Consider the following 21,448-nt stretch of genomic DNA (forward strand, 5'->3'; position numbering starts at 1 on the left):
TCAGGCGCAACGATGCTAACTCTCCAGTTGCTCGTCATGTCAATGAATTTTCCCGCCCTGTCTCCTCTCTTCGATTCCAGCGTATTGAACGTATTAAATTGCCAAGAGGGGGAGATATAGAAAGAAAGATGTGCCAAGGGGAGCTTTAGATACACTTCAGCTGATGGGCCTCAATGAGGATTTTGGATGTGATTTGTTTGTTTGTACACCTGCCATTCCAGCTGAACCATGTGTGCTCTGATGAAGCTCCTTTAGACCGAAAGCTAAAAATAAAGAGTTCTCTGCACAGATTTACGTGATCTATTCTACCAGTTTGAGCCTATTTGAGACTCCCAGCATGTTATTTAAGACAAAGCCGGGTGAAGCGGTGATTATCCTGCATCAATCACAAAGACACGTGCACTCTGTGAAGCATTTTGTGTTGTGTTACATTTGTGTTAAAGGTGCAATACAAATACCGTCAAAGCTAATACGCTGATGAAGTAGACTCCTGCACTCTGGATAACACGTACAGTATAGTAAGCAGAGAAATGGAGCTTTCCGTCAGGAGAAGGGACATTACGTTTGAAAAAGATGTCGGAGGAGAGGAAATAATGAGAGGAAAAATGGCTCAATTGACCTGCTCCCTTCAAAGAGTGGGTCTCCATTACCTGTGTGCCATAAAGCAGGAGGAAGACGACACAGTGAAGGATCTGTCATCATATTCCCCCACAGATTTCCCGTAGACACCAAACTGCATAAAACATTCCCTACTTCATCTCCTACAATGACATTACTGATCTTAAAAATAGACAGTGTGGATTTCAATATTGTTGATTCATAACATAAATTGCTGCCTTCAAGTTGTGGAATTCATCACAGCGGCGCTTGGGGCTTTGCCCTCCCTCCCAGAATCCTTCCAGAAATCAAGCTCGGATTTAAAAAGTCATGTTTCATTGGTTTTCATATATATGCAATTTGCTCCCCCAGATGTCTTTGTACTTTCTGAATGCACCTAAACGTCCCGCTGGGGTTCTGCCTTCCTCACCTGTTGGGGTGCACTCTTATTGGCAACGGCCGGTTTCCATTTCATCCTTGCGAGGGAGCCCAGATTACATTCCCCGCACTCAATTTGCACCGAGTCGAGGATTTTCGAGGGCATTTTGACTGCAGACATACTTTACTCTGGTCTGACCTGCATGTGCTTTATTTCCCTCCGACTTCGACCTTAAATCTTCCCAAGTCTTGCTCTGCATTTCGAGAAGGAGTTATAGGAGAGTGCCACCCTACTGAATAATCTACATACCTTATTCCTGTGCCTCGGGACGTGATCGGTCAATAACTGTGAACTTCTCGGAAGCTGGAAAACTCGAGAACTAACCCTTAAGTTTTTGCGGAGTGGGATGTGAAAGTCTGGCAGTGCTGCTCAGATAATGGATGGGCCAACCAAGTCAAGGCTTCTGTCTCTGAAATGTAATTCTGTCCCGGGGCACAGCAATGACACATGTGAATAATTTAAATTGTGCGGCACTCTCCTTTAAGTGACTAATCTTGGTCCTTGGCTGGGGCAAATCAATTTAAAAAAACAGCGCGGGCAAATCAATTACAGTTTCCATCCTCTCCTTCTAATCAGTTCCTGATTAACACTTGGCAAACCGCGTGCGTAGACAATCAATGAGACTAACAGGGTGGAAAGTAGCGCACTGTTAGAATTTAAGGAATGACTCGAGCAGCCTTCATTAAGGTAGAAGTACGCTGAAGGATTTCAGACAATAACACTAGGTCAGGGCTTATTATCAACAGAAACCTCCAACACAGAGATCCTGCTCATGGCCTGTTCTTTTAAGCAGACGCTCAAAAAGTGAAGTATGAAACTGTTTGGATGCGTAACTCGAAATGCTCTTAAACAGCTCTTTTGCCTGCAGCTATTGACAACAACAGGTGCGTCTTTCTGAAAGCTGCCATCTGATGCCGTCAGTCTGTACTGAACTGTTTTACATCAAAGTGTTTCTGAGGTTTTATCAGAAGCTTTTCCAACTCTCCTGGGATGGATTATTACGTTAAAATAGATCACGCACAGCGTAGATATTTGCTGTCTAGTCTTCGTACTTTAGCTCCTCACAAGGAACCATCAAACAGGGAGTTGGAAGTTCTGATAGTAAGATAATCACTTCCCTCCTGAGGGAACGCAGACTCAGAGCCTACAGGTGGATGTCAGAGTGGAGGGAAGGATTTGTGAAACGCTGTCGCAGCAAAGTACCGCACAGCTTTGAGGTGGGCGATAAGGACGATGCATGGTGCGTTGAATAGTTGTGATTGAGTTGAAAAACGTTCATATTTGTATTTTTAATTACGTCTTAAACCATTGTGTTTATTGTCATGCCACCAATCACCAAGTCAAAGTCTTTGTATGTGCAGACATATTTCACACATTAAACCGTTTGTGACTCTGGTATAAAACAACCTACTCTGAGAAATAAAGGTGCTAATTAGGACCATATGGGGTTCTTCGGCTTGTCCTTTGTAGGAGAACCCTTTTTGGTTAAAAGTAGAACCTTTTATAAAGATGCTACCTGGAACCATTTCAGAGGGTTAAACTTAGAACCCAACATAAAGGATTATACCTAGAACCAACTGTGAAAGGTTTCACCCAAAACCCCCTCTAAGAGATTTTACAAAGAAGGCTTCTGTGGTGTAGTAGTCCCAAACAGAACCCTCTTTAGAGGTTCTATCCAGAACCTTTACACCTTCTAAGGGTGCTAACAAGAACCCACCTGGTTGTTGTTGTTTTTTTTTACCTTCCAAGGGTATCACCTAGAACCCACCCAGGTGGTTCTACCTAGAACCCTATTATATTCCAAGGGTTTCATCTAGAATCCACTCAGGGGGGATCTCACAAGAACCCTCTTGTGTTGCAAAGATTTTCAACTAACCGAGGGAGTACTGCCGAGAACCCTTGGGGTGCGTGGGCTGGACTGTGGGCATTCCCTTTTCATACCTGTGCTTTCAAGAATCCTTGAAGTACTCTTTCTTCCCAAAAGGGTTCTTCAGAAGCAAATGGTTCCGAGCAGAACCTCAGCCCTTGAAAAGAACCTGTTTGGAACCCGTATTTAAGTATCAGCTGAATTATTCAGTTTGAGGAGAAACAAACGGAGGCAAACCGCAGCCAGGATTCAAGAATGACCGTTTCCCACAGCTAGAACAATAAGCTATTATTAAGAAGTTATGAATGTAACTGGTAAATATATTTGATCTTCCTGCACAACGTAATGGTTTAGGTAATGGTTCGGGTGGCAGGGATCAGCCAATTAGTAACCTTTTAATTGTTTTCCCTAAAAAGAACCTGTATGTTAATCAAATGAAACTACATTAGCGTTTACTCATCTATTGTCCCCCAGAATAAAGCCTCCAAATGTACAGAAACAATACTGAACACACGACCTTGTTTTTAAGCTGAACTCTAAAGGTTATGTGCTAATGGGAACCTGAACAGAACTCCCTTGTAGTTTGGACATGATTGTCATCGTATGGTCCACAGCGATGGGTTTCTTTTTAAAACATAATTAAAGAAGTCTTGAAAGATAATTGTTTTGTGACTTTTGGAATTAAATGGGAGGGAATAAGCTGCACAGATTTGCCAAAGCTCATTTACATCTGGCAAAAATGGATGAGGAAAGATTCATCACGGTAACCAAATTTAACAATTTCCGTGTTTTTTAAACTCAAACCAAATGGTGAACTCATTCCAGGACATTTAAACCTCAAGAACCCTCTGCCTCCAGTATTAGCGCCTTGCTCTGCCTATTATCCTAAACAACCAGTGAAGATCTTGCAACATAGCAAATGTCACCTGAGGTTAATATTTGAAGGCGCTATTAGAGAGTTTTTATCCTCTGCAAGGACCTCTTTTTGGTTTTCAGTTATGTCCCTTTAACCCAGATTCATGCACCAGAAAGGAAACACAAAGGTGCAACACGTGACTGCTTTCAGCTGAGGAACCACACTTTGTTGTTCGTAAAAAATATTTATTCCCAAAGCTACTTGTATGGAAATCACACAAACCAAGAACAAACTGACGTCTTAAAAGAGACCAAATACTCTGAAGCAGGAGGAGCAAAGAGAAACACCGGGGTGTCCACCGATTGTCAGGCTCTCAGTAGGGATGTGTTGGCTTCCACTGAGAGGTGAACGATTGGATTTGTGGGTAACACTTCAACATTCTGTGCATACTGGGAGTGAAATATAAACGAGACACAAGTGGCTGCGTTAAAAGTACCCGGCTGGTAATAATATGAGAGAAAAGAAGAACAAAACCTGAATAAGTACATCAAATGAAATGAAGCGCATTATGATGTGACAGTAAAATAGTAATGACCCAAATTGGGATTTAATTTATTCATAATCTCCGTCTTTGCAATTCCTCAACATTATCTGCAGCTCCCAAACTGCACACTCCCTTGTCTCACATGTTCCAAGACAAACAAATCCGTCTTGTCTGTTTACCGACGATCTCAATTTGTCTCTTATATTAACATCGCCCTGACGTGGGTGTATTTCAGCAACGTGATTAGCCAGGGGTGTTTATCTAATTGCGTTTCTCCAAGTCGACGTGAAATGAAAATTTCTCAGGCTTGAGATGCATTCAGACAGGGGCGCTGCATGTTGATACCTTGACGAGCTTAACTATTTTGACGGCCAGCGCTGGAGCGGTAATGATGTGGAAGAAGTGGAGCTATCGGGATGAAATGTGATTCCAGAGGGGTCTTGTCGCACGTCTGCAGTTTTCGATGTATGATGCTTGTGAACGTGCTTTACCACATGAGCGGCCGCACTTAGCCTGCATTTTCAAGTAGTTAGGTTCACAAGTGGATACCTTTCCATTTCCTTCTCCTTCTCAAGTTATTTCACAATTTCCCAGCCGTGGAACGGCGCCAAGAAGAGAATCCAGTGATGTGAGAGTGACAGAGGAAACAGACCCTGGTGGTTTCCCCCCGGGAGAAACGATGCACGTCAATGAGACACCTGCTCACTGGAAACACTGGATTTTAGTTTCAAACACACCTGACAGAATGAAACGAGGTGATTAATGCAGCAGAACAAAGTCTTTGTTCAGATATGCATGAAAGATCACTTAAGACAAAGCAACACTTTACTTTAACTATCCTATTGAGAATTCATAAATAATATATAAACACTTCATGAATTGTTTAACGCACTATATTATAGATATCAGGAAGTTTTAAGTGTGCTAAAAAATAAAAGGTATTTAAGTGGTGCACGCACGCATGGCCAGAACGCCTATGTCAGCAAAACAAGCTCATACAACAAAACACACAGACTTCATTCAGTTGTTTGCTGCTATATTTGCCATTTTGAATATCTATTTTCACACCTTTAATAGATATAATTCATAAATATGTCATATTTAGTTTAAAATATTGAGACGCATCGGTTTCTATCAAACAAAGATGCTTCAAGAGGAGTTATAGCAAATATGTGATCACTTGAAAATCTCTGCTCACAGCTACATTATAGTGTGTCTAGACCTGTGATTAATGGTTTATATACTGAGAAGAAAAGCTTAATAGAAGTGGTTAAAATAAAGTGTTTATAGATTTTTAATAGCAGGCTTTTTTTTGTTGCTTTTTTAAGTTTTACGAATGGCGCCATCAGAAGGAAATACAGGGCCTCGTGTAGTGGCCATGATTCTCTTTTAACGGCTCCAGTACCCTTTTGGTTTAGTGCGCGAGGTCTTCTGGGGATCCGACCTGACCGTCGCTCTTCATGACTTCATTTTTACAGCAGCGTTGCCTCACCTTGACTTGTCCCAACGCACACAAGCAGATAGGAAATCACCTGCACAGCCGGCCCCCAGGCACCTCGCTGAGCCGCCGACCGCCGAGCTGCAGAGGTTATACCTACCGCTGCCATCGACCCGATAGCTAACGCCATGAAGGGGTGCGAACCCAAACGATCCCGGCCACACTGTAAGTACACTCTGAGTGAAACCTCTGGCTTCTTTATGCTCATTTGTTCCCGAGACAGCTGAGAGTGACGGGAGAGATTTGAAACCACATGAACACGGTTTTCATGTCACAGAATCCATAACGGAGAAGACATTTTAATGATCTTTTCCCAAATTAAACACCTGACATGGCACTAGAATATAAACTAAAAAAGTATTTCACGGAAGCCAAAAAAGTTTCAAACCACAAACAATCATCATTATGTTTTTGTGCAAAATTACGATTTAAAATCTTATCAAACAATAACTAAACAAGGTTGTAAATGTGACCATTTGATGGCATTTTTCAGTTTCTTTACATGTCATTTAAGTATACACCATATCACGAGGCTGGCGGTTCATCCCCCATCTCTGCATTGTCGAAGTGTCCTTGAGCAACACACTGAACCCCAGCTGCATCAGTGTATGTGAGCGTGATTGAGAGGCAAATTGTAAAGTGATTTGTCCTGTAAAGTAGAAAGTGCAGTTTGAATGCAGTCCACTTAAACTCAAATACGGAATAGATTATAACACAACACAGACATAATGTTTTCTTCTTAGGTAAAGGTCAAAGGGCTTGACTGTGAACTCTCGCTCATATAACATCCTCACTCAATGGAAAACCTCTCACACCTGTCCTCTGACACATTCAGCAGATGAAGCGAGTTGAAGTGAAGTCAGCGCAACAAAAAGCTGAAATGACAGAAAAAGCGTGTATAAGTACGCTGAATATCACATAATGACGCAAGGAGGTTTAAGAGCAGCCGACGGGCAGAACTTTGTCTTTTAATTTGAACCCATCAATGTCAAAATGAAACTCTTTTTCGCTTCGGGGCCTTTGTTGCAATCAGCGTTTGAACTCGGCGATCCCAGCAGACGCAGGAGTCTGCGGCGCATCACTGTCGGTGTCAAACCAGATATATCTGCTCGATTGATGCAGTTTGAACCGTCTACGTCTCAGCACCCATGAGCACATTTTGATATTTGGTTTCCCTCAACAGTGGATGGGTGAACCTACTACGATGATTTACACAGCACAACGAGGGCACTGTTTGTATACATCTGTAGCAATGTAAAGGCCTCCGGTACGCCTTCTAAATCAGTGCACACAGCCTTTCAGTTATCGATCTGAGTTTGAATCATTTATATAACAGACTCCAAGTCCTATCCATATAGTTGCATAACACCTCAGGGGTAGCTCGAGCAAGAAAGGCCAATAATTTCCATCACTTGTCTTGTGCCTATTGAGAGGCAGCGTTTTCGATTATCTGGTTTCATTCCACCGTTCACTCCGAGACCTTTTAACATCCCTGCAGGCCGTTTGATGAGTAAATTAATCTAATAGTCGACTACCATCAGTGCTATCACAAAGATTACTTTATACACTCAGTGTTTAAGGTCCTTTACTTCAGAAATGATAATAATACAGAATGTAGAAATACTCCTTTACAACATGCTTTTGAGAGAACAGAAGTAGAAACATTACCTGAAAAATGTATAGATTTTATTTTTAATACATTCATCCTATTTAATAACTTATTGTAAACTAATATACAATAGTATATAGAGCATCTTGCACCTTTATATTTCTAATAAGTACATAAAGTTTGGTGATATCTCATAAATCTGTGCAAAGCTCCGCCCAAACTCAACCTGAGCAGCGGTCTAATTAGCTGTGAGTGAAAACACCTGCGGGGCCTGAATGCTCAAACATTTGCTGGACTGTGATGCTCCTGGAGAGGAGCACCTGTGGACGGTTAACGTTTCAGTTTGGGTGAAACATCTGCATCTATCCTGAAGCTGTATGATAGTTATGAAGCGAGAGAAGAAGAGGACGAGAGTAACTGAAGGACCTGAACAGCTTGAGTTTCTGGTAAGTTTTGAAATTCGTCCAAGTCTGACTAACACCATAAAATGTATATAATAAATGTATTACGTTCTATATTTATGTAAATAAGTTGATGTAGCTTGCTAACTTGTTAAGCTTCATGTTTAATTTCAATGCAACTATAGTTTGCAGGCACAAAAGGCTAATGTATGTCGTTTATAAAAGTTTCCTTTATGTTCTGTTAGCGGCCCTTCTCCACTGAGGATAGTTGATCCAGAGGTTAATGCTTCACTTCCACAAGGTAAGAAGTAGCGTAGCTGTTTGTGCTGTTTGTGTATTTGTGAGGCTGCTGTGTTGAAGATCTGATTGCGGGCTTGTGTTCGTTAAACTCGCTAAATGCTGCTGTTCTGCTATCTAACGTTAGCTATGAATGTATTTGTATTGGTATTAATTGGAAGATTCGGTTATTTTGGGTGACTGTACATAGACTGTATAAAAGAAGTGGAAGTAGTCAATGTGACGTCACCCATTGGTTTGTGGATATCAGTTTTGAAGCCTCGAGTTTTTTGGCCGTCGTCATCTTGTTTGGCGGCGCTAAGTACAATTGAAAGCTGAATAAAACATTTTTTAGGCGGCCAAAAACACACTGTGAAAGAGTTAAAGTTGACGAAAACACTGAAAACTCAGACCCGACAAACCCATGGCAGCAACCTGTCAATCACAGTAAGCCCCGCTCTAAAGCATCCCCTGCTTTATGGTCTGTTTGACTCTAAATGGACCATAATGTACTAAATGAACATCATGCTGTAATGAAGACGACTTGAAACTCGAGATTGAGACCATAAACTCATGTTTACAATGTTTACTGAGGTAATAAATCAAGAGAGAAGTAGAGTCATTTTCTCATAGACTTCTATACAACCAGAGGAGTCGCCCCCTGGTGGACACTAGAGAGAATGCAGCTTCAACACATGAAGCTTTGGCTTCACTTTCCAGAACCAGAACTTCCTTGATGGATTCATAACAAACGGTTTGGGCTTTACGGATTAAAACATTACTTTTAACTGACTATTCTACTAACAAAGAAGCAGCTAAACTTTTTTTGTATATATATATACACAAAGTACTCTTACTTCTACTTCTACTGCTACTAATTTAAATTATAATAATACAAATGATAATTGTTATACAATAAAGATTGTTTAATTCCCTCATATCAAAGGATGGCTGGTGGTCTGCTGCTGTTATTGCTCTGTTTATGTTTGTCTGGCAGAGTGATTTTTCCCTTGAGGTGATAATAAAGCCAAGCTGACAAGGTTGTAAACCCACACGGACGTGGCATAAAGCACCCATACATCAATTTTCAATATCGCGCCGCTGAGTCAGGCTCATTTTCATTCACTGTTGACATTTTGAAACACGGCTGTGGCACCACTGAAGTTAACCTCGTAGGACCTGTGTCATCATCCTTTTCATCACCCTTAGGAGTCGACAGAGTGAAACAAACGGTGACCGTTTCAGGCGTTAAGAAGGTGTTAGGAAGATCTGTGAGCTGTTTGAAGTAGTTTCCAGCTGCGTTGCGGCGCTTTTTTATCGGGTCTAAAGCAGGTGTAATAAACTGGACTGCTGAGCGTGACCAGCCTGGGACGGAGTTCATCAACATGCACCTACTGCTGCACTCCCGTTAAGTCATGGCATCTGGAAGGCTGCCGGACTGTTACCATGGTGACGGTGGAGGGGAAAAAGCAGCAGGTCCTGATAATCAGAGATGAACCATAAAATACAAACACATGGGATAGAAATCAAAGCAACGCACACGAGGATCTCTTAAAACTCAGTCCAAACATACTTGTGTGCATGGACAGAAGTATTAAATGTTTAGTTTAAGTAGGCCGTATTCAAAGTATATTCCCCGCTGATGATAAATGACCCCACGTTTCCCTCAACACCCTGTTTTAATTATGTTTGAACTACTTCAATAACAGAACTAAGAGACCACTACAATACGGTTTGAATCCTGTTTTTAAAGACGTTTTAAATGTTTGGTTTGCAGTGGAGTGGGGATATGAGACCAAATAACGCCAGCACCTGAATCCCCGATAGCGATACTACTAAAAGAAGATGATGTACTTTCATGCAGGAGGGAGCGAGGCGCCGGGATTCATGAGGTGAATGCATCGTTACTGGAATACATTCTCATTACCATCAAAAGATTCGTCAATTTCTTTTCACTCTTCTCAGTTAAATTCTTCTGGAGACTGGCTCCAGTAAGACGTGGTTTCACGCCCAAAACGTAATCTAACATCACATGAGAGACAAATCCTGTATTCTTTAATGAGGTACAACGTGGAGGAGAGTAGCGTGACTTAGTGTGCGTTCCAATACCCATACTACTTACTATTTACTATGACAGAAATGTTTTAGTTTGTCCCAATGCGCAGTATGCCAAAAATACCAGGATGTCCAACTGCATCCGGTCACATGTTGCCGTATGCAAGCCAGCACCCTTTTCTTGGTATTCTGACCCACAATCAGCAGTTGAGCAGCAGATATATGAGCAAGAGGGTTCAATGTTTTGATATAGTATGTTCCAATAGAATGCATACTGCATGTAACACTACATACTTTGAAAGGACAGCTGCAATATGTCCTAAAAGTAAAGAGTTTGCGATTTAGACTTTGGTAGAGTAATATCCGTCTATAAATCGGTTTGTTTGGATGGGATTCAGAAACAGTTCTCTTATGAATAATGACAACAAAGTCTGTATTATTCAAACAGCTGAACATGTTCTAATATAGCACACAAAAAGTAATTAGAAAGGATAATTAAAAATGAGATGAAGGGCTTGCCTCTTGTTTCCTGTCTCCTGACCGATCACCCATGGCGGTGATCTAAACCAGGTGGTGTAACACCCCTATGAGTAGTAGTAGAGTTATTATTGCTAGCTTTAAAGGAGCAGTGTGTAGGATTTAGTGCCATCTAATGGTTATGTTGCAGATTGCAACCAACTGAATCCCCCTCCGCTCACTCCTCCTTTTTCCAAGCGTGTTGGAGAACTTTGGTGGCGACGTAGAATGCAAATGTCTCTCTCTCTCTCTCTCTCGAGCCAGTGATCGGTTTGTCCGGTGTGGTCTCCTGTAGAAACATGGCGGACTCCTTGAAGAAGACCCGTTCCCTATGTAGATATAAAGGCCTTATTCTACGGTAACGAAAACACAACAGGTCTTAGTTTCAGGCGATTATACGCTATTAAAACCGTGTTATGAATATCAATTCATGCCAATAGAAACCTAAATCCTGCACACTGCTTTAACAAAGTGGACTGTTTTATTCAACACAGACAATAAACTGGGTCTAGGAGCCATGCACACTTACTTCATTAGTGACATAATACCACTGCGATAGTTCAAGTTTAGTTAGTGTAAGTCCCTTCTTGTGACCCATGTTGTTAAATGTGCTTTGATGTATCGTACTGTAAAAGTTTTGTTAAATTCTCCAGCAGTGATCACATTGAACAATATACAGATGATACCAGTCACCTGCTGTTTCAATAAAATATCAATGGCAGTACTGGTTAATGGCCACCCATTATTCACCGCGAGCACTCTCCCTCGGTGCACCAGCTCTGCAGAACATCGACACCATCACTAACATTTCACTGCGTTGTGCCGCTAATCGACTCCTGGGTGGACAAAACTGAATTATTCAGAGGCTGAATAATGGGGCTCGCTGAACATCAGGGAAACACAGATGCTAAGAGAGAGGCGGGACAAAAAGACAACATTCATTAAAGAGCTGAGCAGAGCAGTGCTGATTGGCTGAAAGCCCAGAAGAACGTGCCAGTCAGGAAATGCTCACCGCCTTCCACCGCCACGGATGAACGGAGATGGAAATGCAACACATTCGGCAGTTGTATAGTGAGAATAACAAAGAGAAAAAAAGACCAAATAAAAAGTGGGGGGATATCTAAATGTGCAAAGGCATTAGAGTCGGGGTTGGCCTGAGTCTTCGGGGATAGAGTTCTCTGTACCAACACATGAATAATATAACGCAAGTCGATTGAAATTGCCAATGATTTATGGTGGAGATCTATGTTTCCGATCCACTGTGGCATTAAGTGCTCCTAGAAGGCGTCCAATATAATGTGCACTAAATTAAATTACAGCACCTGCAGGTTTTGTTTGTCAATTTTTATCATTTCATCTTATTGCAGGATACTCGAGTCCATGTTCTCAATCGATGAGATGAGGAACAATTTTGATAATCAAAGTCGTTTGTCAAGCAAAACTGCTCAAATATTCTCAGGCTGCAGCTTCTCGGATGTGAGGCTTTTCCGTTTTGCTCCATTTCATATTTTTTTAAACTTTTAATATGTTTGTGTTTTGGGCTTTTCATTTAGGGAAATTGTTATGAAAATTGTTGCCGCCCTAAATGCTGTGTAATATTCATTTCTAAAATATGAGCGTCAACCATGACATAGTATGTAGCTGTCATTTGTTCACTGCTCCTGCTGCTGTTCCTGCTTGTACTGGTGCCTGTAATTTAATTTAACCAACAATTTGATTAAAACGCAACAATACATGCAATTGACTTTTCATTCTATAATTGCATAAGTTCAGACTCAACCCTCTGACTGTGGCAACAACAGTTCTGCATTAAAAGATAACAAACGCGTAATCTTCAAGGGCCTTGACGCCGTTTTTTTTAGAGGCACTTCGCTGCGTCAACCCAGACTTCTTCTGGGAATGTAATTCCCTCCAGTGCCCAAACTAATCACACTAGTATTCCTTTATTTAGTGAGTTTTTAGGTTGTCAACAAAGACATACAGCACCTGACGCATACAGTTGGGTATTCATTTTAATTGCAATCATTTTCTGGAGGTTTAATTGCTGGGGTAAAGGACGCAAAGGATAAAAGCCGTTAGTTAATTTGAGGATAGGAGCATTAATTAAGACCGCGATAGATGTAATTCAGCATGCCCTTTCAATGCATTATTAAACCTCAGCTGAAAATGTGACGGGATTACAGATTCATACGAGGAGGGGGATCGCTCCTCTGCTTCTTGTCTCTTGCCTGACTTGTTTATTTACAGGGGAAATCATCCTGAATGCATGAGCTGAGATAAATGGGGATTTATTAACGAGGGAAGGATGTGTGAGCATGAACCATTTCAGCAAAAAAAAGAAAAATCTCAGGAGTTTTTATTAAACCATCGCTCACAACCCTCACAGACACCAGCACTGATGCATTGTTACTGCCCCTGGCTTTTGTGCTGTGTTCACACCAAACACAAAGCTGACTTTTCATGCAAAGATGGGAATGGAATCTAATTTGAATTATGAAATATTTCAACTCGAGCAAGGAATTTGCGTAACGCTGTGTAGCGAAAGCCTATCGGTGTCGAGAGTCTCCTCCTCTCATTACTGACGTCCTGACATGGAGGAAGAAAAGCCGTCTGTGGGAGAAGTTCTACAGGGACCTGACGGAACTGTGTAGAGATGTACGGGTATAAACCAGACTGTCTAACCAGACATAAGCAATAACTTTGTGACCATATTTACGCCGAGAAGACGTAATTCTGATAGCAGTGCTGATAGCAGGAACAATGTGTGCAAAGCCCAGAAACAAATCAATCCAAACTCCATTCAGAACACCAGCATTAAGAGTTGTTTGCTTGTCGTCGGGCAGACAGACCTAATAAAGCATGAATAACATCTTTGTATGCATCGGCATTATTTTGTGATGGTATCCTTTTTATTCGTGAATAGTCAATTAAATCACAGAGAAATCTACTTATTTTGGGTTCACACAGCTAAACATATGATAAAGTAAATGAACCAGGACACAACTCATTTTAATGGAATTGCATCGCGATATAATCATCAGGATATCGTGATACACAATGATGTTGTCTATATTGATAATAAGCACATTCTGACTCAGATTTGTCAGAAGTATTTTGTAGGATTATACTTTAAAAATTGCCGTTTTGTTTTTACATCACACTTTACAATGTGATTAACAAATATATATGGAAATATATATATATATACAGTATATATATATATATATATATATTATTATTTTGCGCTATAATTTTACTTGAAACTTGTGTTCATTTAGCACTTAAGTTTTAAATTAAAGGAGAAAATACTTTGCATTTGTCAAGTGTTTAATTGAGAGTATACAAAAAAGGGCCTTACGGTTATTTCATGGACGTGATATTGTTGTCGAGATATGAAATAACCTAAAGTATATCGGGATAGGAGATTTTAGCTCCCAGCCAGATGTGAATTATGTATTTTCTTACTGTATTTGTGGAGTTCCTAAAGTGAAATAAAGAGTTTTTCTAATTGATGCAGAGTGTCAGCTGACATGTTCTTATCTGAACAAACAACACTGCTCGCATGAACTTCAATGCTATCAGTTTACATGCCATGATTCTCTCTGAATCATCCTCAACCTGCATTATGGAGGGCTCCTCTCACAGGATACAACACGCTGAGAAGCAATTTAGGAGTCTTACCTCGTCTTGGTAGATGAAGAAAAGCATGATGGACAGAATCTCCAGGAAGAAGATGAGCAGGAGGAGGATGAAGAACTGCGAGAGACACAAAGGGAAGAGAATTATTGAACACACCATTTATCAGTGAGGAAACGACAACAAGGGAGATAATGAGCATCTGTCTGTGAAGAATGGAAGAAGTCTACATTGAATAGAAGGCAGCAGACAGCAGTGTGTGTGTGGGAATAAAAGGGAAAAGTAATAAGATGGCCAAAGAGTGTCAAGGAGAAGGAGTTGGCGAAGTAAGGATGATCGAGGAGCATCGATATTTCTAAGTGGCAGGTCAAGAGAGCAGAGAGGGGAAGAGGAAGAAGAGGAGGAGAGGAGATATACAGTTTTCCTCTATCCACTTTTTTGGATTTGTTAAAGGAGCCTCATTTTATTCCTCACCAGTCGCCTCCCGCCCCTCCTGCTTGATGGGTGATTCATCTTCTTCCTGTGGGCCCGTGTGAGTGCTTAAAACCGTTACGAGCTCAATCATCAACCACTCTGCTGGGGGGGACGTCTACCACACGGGGGGTCATTTGAGACAATGGTGTAATATTCCAGAGCGTCATAATAACAAAATAAATAAAAGACATCTTGATGAAATGGCACTAGTTTATCAACTGATGCGTCTGCGGACCAATAAATCCACAGAATGTAGAACAGGTTGGTCCAGGCTGAAGTATCTCAGCTCTGACTGGATGGCCATGAAATCTATTACAGATATCCTCGATGAACAGAGGTTACATCTACCACTACTTCAGTGGTCCCAACTGCAACCACCAGCCCATAATCATGGAATATAAGACGGGACCTTCTGAGCCTTAAGATGTTGGTAGGAGGGCTACAGGCAATACATCAATAACGTGATATGAGACAAGATATCGTATGATCTAATATGGAATAAGTGAGTGTTTTCTTGGTTTTTAAAAACTTCATTGTAGTAGAATGATGTAATTTACCAATCCCCAACACACACGCCCTTTCCAGGGATCTTATTTCAAATTGTCCATCTGTTCATTTTTTGGGAAATCGTTAAAAAACTCCAGAGCTTCCATGAGAATAGGGTGGGGCGATTACATCAATATCGTAATATGAGTGTAAATAAAGTCTTAGATTTTAGATATCCTAGTATGTCAAAGGTTCTGTCTTTTCCTGGTTTTAAAGGCTGTATTACAGTAAAATGATGTCATTTCCTGAACTCACCAGACTGTTCTAGAATTTCTTCACAATGTGCACAAACGTCTACCTGACTCAAGGGTGAGCTGATTCGATTTTAGTGGTCAAAGGATATTATGACCTCACAAAACCCAATTTTGGCCATAACTCAAGAATTCATATGCTAGTTATGACAATTTCACACAAATGTCTAACAGGATAAAATGTTGAAATGATGACATTTTAGACAGACACGGATGTAAACTGCAACATGACGGACGTTTTCCACATTAGCTGTTAGCACTTCATGTTTGCAGTGTATTGATGGAGGTACAAACAGTTATCTCTAGTTTACTCTGAACACTTAAAGATGTGATGAGTCTCAGTAGAGCTGCAGGCGATATGGAGAAAATCTATTTTTGACCAAATATCTTGATATTGATGCGGTCCAAAGATATTTACACAAAGTGATTTTTGATAGATGATCAGTAATGTGGATATAATGATTAAGTGTAAAAAAAACAAATAAAACAGCTAGAACAGTCTGGTATGTTCAGAAAATGACATCACTCTACTGCAACGTAGCCCTTAAAACCAGGAAAAGACAACACTTTTGACTCATTACGATATCCAAAACAAAGACGATATCCAGTCTCATATCACGTTAAGTTATCGTGTTATGACTCCTGACAAAAGAAAAGCAGAGATGTGCAGAAGCAGGCTGCAGACTCCCAGCCTTGTTTTTCTGGCTGTGCAGCCACAGAAAGCATGCGACCATCTCAGAGGTTTCAAAACCGATTTTAAAAGGAGAGATGTTCTTTTCCAAAGACATCATGGCTACATGTCCTCCGTGTGCTGCAGCTTGACAGCGGGTGTGAGGGTTGTTGGTTCACTGGAATCAAGCGAGGCTGTCAGTTGCCCCGCGAGGTCTTTTCCTGGCAGCACCTGCATGAATGAATGACTAAACATGGCAACGGTGGAAGGTGAGGGAGCGACGAGGTGACAGCACATCGCCCACGGCGTGTTTGATTCACTCAGGCTCCTTTTCCATTTCCATTGTTCTGTCAGGCTTCATTGTGAATGTTGTGCTCTGTGAGGTGTGAAATTCCTGGTAACTCCAATTTGGGGGGGGGGGGGTTTATCTAAATTGAATAAATATGCTCCTCTGTGGATTTGAGACAATTCTGCCTCTTTAGGACAGATGAAATGCTTCAACGAGATGAGTATTTTCAAAATACAATTCAGTCAAGTGAAGAAGCTCTGCAGTATTTCCTAGTTGGTGAATATTTGACATTTTGAAGGTGCTACCCGAGACGGGCGGAATATTTGCATTTTTTTGATCTGCAACAACATTTTTTTGAAAAAGAGCCAAAAAATGGCAAACGCCAAGTTTGAATCTGAATCATTTTTCCTTTTGTTGTGATATTTCTTGACCTGCTGTTTTCCTCTTCACTGTCTCATAGAGTGAAGGGTCGACTATGCAGCTACTCTGGAAGACATTTAGATTCAGTTTTCACAGAACTTTAGTTGGGTTTAGAAAAAAGATCTGGAAAGACTTTGTTGAAGGCAACAAAACGATTGGTTAGGTTTAGTAAATGATCTTGAAATACTTCAACGTTTCCTCATACAACGGTTCGTACTTCTCATTTTTCGTGCATTTTCCTACGAAAGTCCAGCAACACGTGTGAATTTCTGCTTGTTACATGCACACAGTCGTTTCAAAATATACTTCCGTCTTCACAGAAAACTAAGTTAGGGTTAGGCAACAAAACTACTTAGTTAGGTTCAGGAAATGATAGTGGTTTGGGTTAAAATAACTACAGAAGTTAAGTAACTAGTAACTTAACGTTGACTTCTCGCTTCACACGGGCACACGTTGACTGTTGTTTTGTTTTTGATGTTGTAGTTTTTCTGGCTCAGGCAGAGGAAGATAAAGGGGAAAAACTGTCCGTGCACACAACACTAGAACTATTTGAATAACTGAAGAATTCAGATGTCGACAGCAATTATAAAGAATGGCACCAGGCCATCAGCCTTTATTTAGAGCCATGTTTACAGCCACTTGTCGAATTACATATGATGATAATTACTTTCCTTTTTGCTATCTGTAAAAATGCTGCAAGATGTTGTCTTTGTCTGCTTGTTGTTGAAAATCGTTAAAGATTTAAGAGCACATCGTTTGGGAGTCCTGAAAATCTAAACTTGCACCTTTTTCTAACAAAAGAGAAAACAAAGAAATCCAACAGAAAGAATTCACATTCATTGCTTCCTCACCCTTTTACCGTTTCTCTCTCTGCCTCTCAAAGGCAGATTTCTCTACTTGGCTCTTGGTGTGTTTGTTCGAGCCCGTGGAATCACACCAGAGAGCAAAGGGACATCGTTAAGAGAGAGAAACGGATCCTCTCCAGCACTTGGAGAACAAACAGACTCATCCCCTGTGGCTCTCTGAATATTTCCCCATTAATCTGCTAATAACAAATTTAACTCAGACAATAGGCACACTCAATGGGATCATTTGATGGCAGCAGACTGCATTTTGCCTTTTATAATATACTAAAAGGAAACTATTGAATTAGCTTGAGGGCTTTCAGAATGCTGCATTGAATGGGCTGCTATTATCAAAAAGGTTGCAGAAATTAGCTGTAAATGATGAAAACCCATTTGTGAACTGTGAAGACAGGCTGATAAAATAACAATAAAAGTGTGCTAATTAAGTCAAGTGGAATTGTGCTCACTTCGTGATACATAATTCATTTAGACGTAACTTCATGTTAATCATTAACAAGAATCTAAACAGTTTGTTGAAAACAATTTAATGTCTTTGCGGGAAAAAAATGATTTAATTGAGATGATAAACAAACAAATATAGCATAATTTGTTCCAAATTACCTTAAAAGGCTGTTGCCTAACGAGACTAATGACTCTTGTTTATGTGACAGAGATGCACCAGGCAGTGGAAATACATTTACATCTGTTTTAGTCGTGGTAGTTAAAGTAATGTTTGTGTAAACACACATGGCTCCAGTGCATCTCAGCTAAAATCCAAAGAAGCTGTGTTTGTTTTGTGCTCGGCGTCTCGCGGTGATAAATTATTTCAAACAAAGACTCGGATCTCATTACAAAAAGGGCCCGAACGGGCTCGATATGTTTTCCCGGAATTGTCATTATTCAAACTGAAATACGTTTCTGTGTTCGCAGCAGTGGCTTCCAGCAGCATAACTATAGGAAAGATTTATAGCAGATCAGAGTAGAAGGAAACAAAATAGGCCTATAAACAGGGTTTCTATGGATCAGAAAGCTGTATAGCTTTTGTAAAATGAGATTCAGCTGTTTTTGGACTGTAAAGCTATGTACTGTCTGTGGTGGGAGAAGTACTCAAGAGCCAATAAAACTACTTCATTACAAGTAAAGGTCCTTCATTCACAACTCTACTTAAGAAACAGAAGTAGTCGTATCAGCAACGTGTAATTAAAGTTGGAAACATACTTGTTTTGCAGTAAATATACAGTATTTTAGTCCAGTGGTGCCCAATGAAGGGTCGGGCCCCCTCCAAAGTGTCACAAGTTAAATCTGAGGGGTCATGAGACGATTAAAGGGAGAAGACAAAAGAAAACACAAAGTTTTGCAACAAAAATGTATTTATTATTTGAGACTTTTCCCGAATTTGTGAAGTAAATGGTTAATTTAACCTCTTTACAGTCAATTAAATGAAACTATTGAAATGTATGAAGGAGAAATGTGTCTTTGGTAAAACTGCGAACAACTCATAAACATCTGAAATGTCTCAATGAGACGTTGCTTTTATATAAAAGGTCACGAGCTGGTAAGACTGGGAACCACTGGTTAAATATTTATCAATGATCGTAGGGACATCGGGAAACACCAGATCTGATAGATATTTTGGGACAAGACGTCTTTGGGCTTTGTATGTACTGAATAATGGAGGCGGGAGAGGGATTCTCTGCTGATGCCAGAGAACAAGGAGTAACAGTAATCGAATCCACTAGTTACGATGGTGTGGATAACAGTCTCCAGGTTCTTGGGAGAAATAATTGGTTTAATCTATGAAATGTTTCTGAGATGATAAAAGCAGGATTGAACCATCGATTTAAATCTAAGGTGAGGTTTTAACCGCAAATTACACAATTTCTCCTAATCTGAGTTATTGAATATGAAAGAAAACCAAGACTTTTATGTGTGAACTATTAATTTGGGTTATTTCATTGTCTGGAAATGGAAACTGTGCGTATAAAGTGGCCAAGAGGGGAACATATAAAAGGAAAAAAGAACTGGACCCAGCACTGAGCCTTGGGGCACCCCACAGTGAACCCGTGTTGCAAGACAGAATCAGCTGTCTCTTAAGTCGGGCCTAAAGCATTGCAGTACAATAAGTACTTAAGTACAGTACGTGCATAAATGTACTTCCCACCACTGTGCACTGTATTGTATGAGTTAAACTATCACACATCACTCTCTGCATCTTGTTAGAAGGCTGCTTTCAACCCTCAAATCTTTCACCCAGATCATGTCGTCTCAGACAGAGCAATTGCGAAGATTCATTTTTTGGCCTCGAGACCTTTTCTATTTCTCAACACCAGATAACACAAAAAAAGTGAGACCGGGAAAGCCTGCTACTGCTCTCGCAGAGCGAGCCTGTGGGAAACAGATAGCACTGACACGTGTAATGGTGTGTATTATCATGTCAGTCTATCACCAGCGATATAAAACTCAGTAAAGTGGTCCTTTAAGACCTCTAAATTCCTGTCGTGTTGGACCGGTGTCCTGCAGCTTTTTGTTCCATTACAGTTTTTGTACTGTGAGAGGTAATGAGCCACAGCTGGTCTGTATCTAACTGAAGCCTTCAGGGGGGAACAACAACCTGCAGGACACCGACTCTCGAGGACCAGACTAGAGCTTCTCGTTTGGGCTTTTCTTCAACCGCTTCCATGTTTGCAGCTTGTGTTTACAGGTTCATAGCACCGGAAGCAGCGTTGCAATTAGTCACTCGTGAATTGTGATATTTACTCCACGTTTAAGTAGACGTTAATGTGTCTGAAGAACAGCACCTTTTATTGGCCACTGAAGACTAAATGCACACTGCACGCATTATGAAAATTGATGCACTGCAGACGCCGCCCTTGTATGCAACTCTTATTTATGTTGTGACTTGTTCGGCCAGCAGTGCTGATATCCCTGTTTAGCAGAGATTGATGTCTCAGCAGGGCCTTGGGATGAGAACTATAATCAAAGTCCAGGCACAGGGATTGATTCCTTTGTGTTCTTCCATGCTGTGATTTCCACGCAGTGTGAAAGCTTCAGAGGCTCTTTGTGTGGTGGCTGGTGAGGCAGTCATGTCAGGCCCACAGTCCATCAGCACCCTCCAAAATCAATACCTTCATGGGATCTTTCCAGCCTTGAGCGTCTATGGAGAGTAGCCCTCGGGGCGATAGCCGCGTTCTCTTCATATGGCGGATCGAATCGTTTTTTACAGGTTCTATATCTGAGACCCACGTAAGAGGGAGCTTCCATTTCCAGCACAGTTACCTCACCTCTCTGACTAATTTGTGGGCAGATTCGGTCACAGACCCACTACACCCCCCATGTACCCTTTGACTTGCACTACTATTGACTGTCTGAACTCACTGGTGTGAAACATGACTTTAATCACCCAAAACCCTGGTTGAAATTGAACTTTGGAGAAATCCAGTGTCGTCAAAAAGGCTCTTATTGTTAACTTAAACTTAAACTTAAAATCTTATTGTTGACTTTAAAATGAAAGGACAAGATGTTCTTTCATTGTCACTTCATTGTCTATCCGAGGCTTTGAAAAGCTCACCTGATATTGTCTTTGCAGAAAATGAATTATGCTTTTCCGTCTAAAACATCGTTTTGCAATTCTATTGTTGTAACTTGGCAGAAAATAGTGT

The 21,448-nt window shown here is 40.8% G+C and overlaps 1 protein-coding gene across 1 annotated transcript in view; it reads right to left on the reverse strand.

The window, feature by feature from the left end:
- tspan4a (tetraspanin 4a) overlaps window positions 1-21,448 on the reverse strand; it is a 97,495-nt gene that overhangs the window by 22,020 nt on the left and 54,027 nt on the right. The window contains exon 3 of the mRNA XM_076078718.1: window positions 14,340-14,414. Coding sequence (XP_075934833.1) covers window positions 14,340-14,414 — 75 coding nt within the window. The remainder of the gene's footprint in view (window positions 1-14,339; window positions 14,415-21,448) is intronic.

The sequence above is a fragment of the Anarhichas minor genome, unplaced genomic scaffold (genome assembly GCF_050575085.1).
Source record: "Anarhichas minor isolate MPS153535 unplaced genomic scaffold, ASM5057508v1 ptg000067l, whole genome shotgun sequence".
In the NCBI taxonomy this organism is placed as follows: domain Eukaryota; kingdom Metazoa; phylum Chordata; class Actinopteri; order Perciformes; family Anarhichadidae; genus Anarhichas; species Anarhichas minor.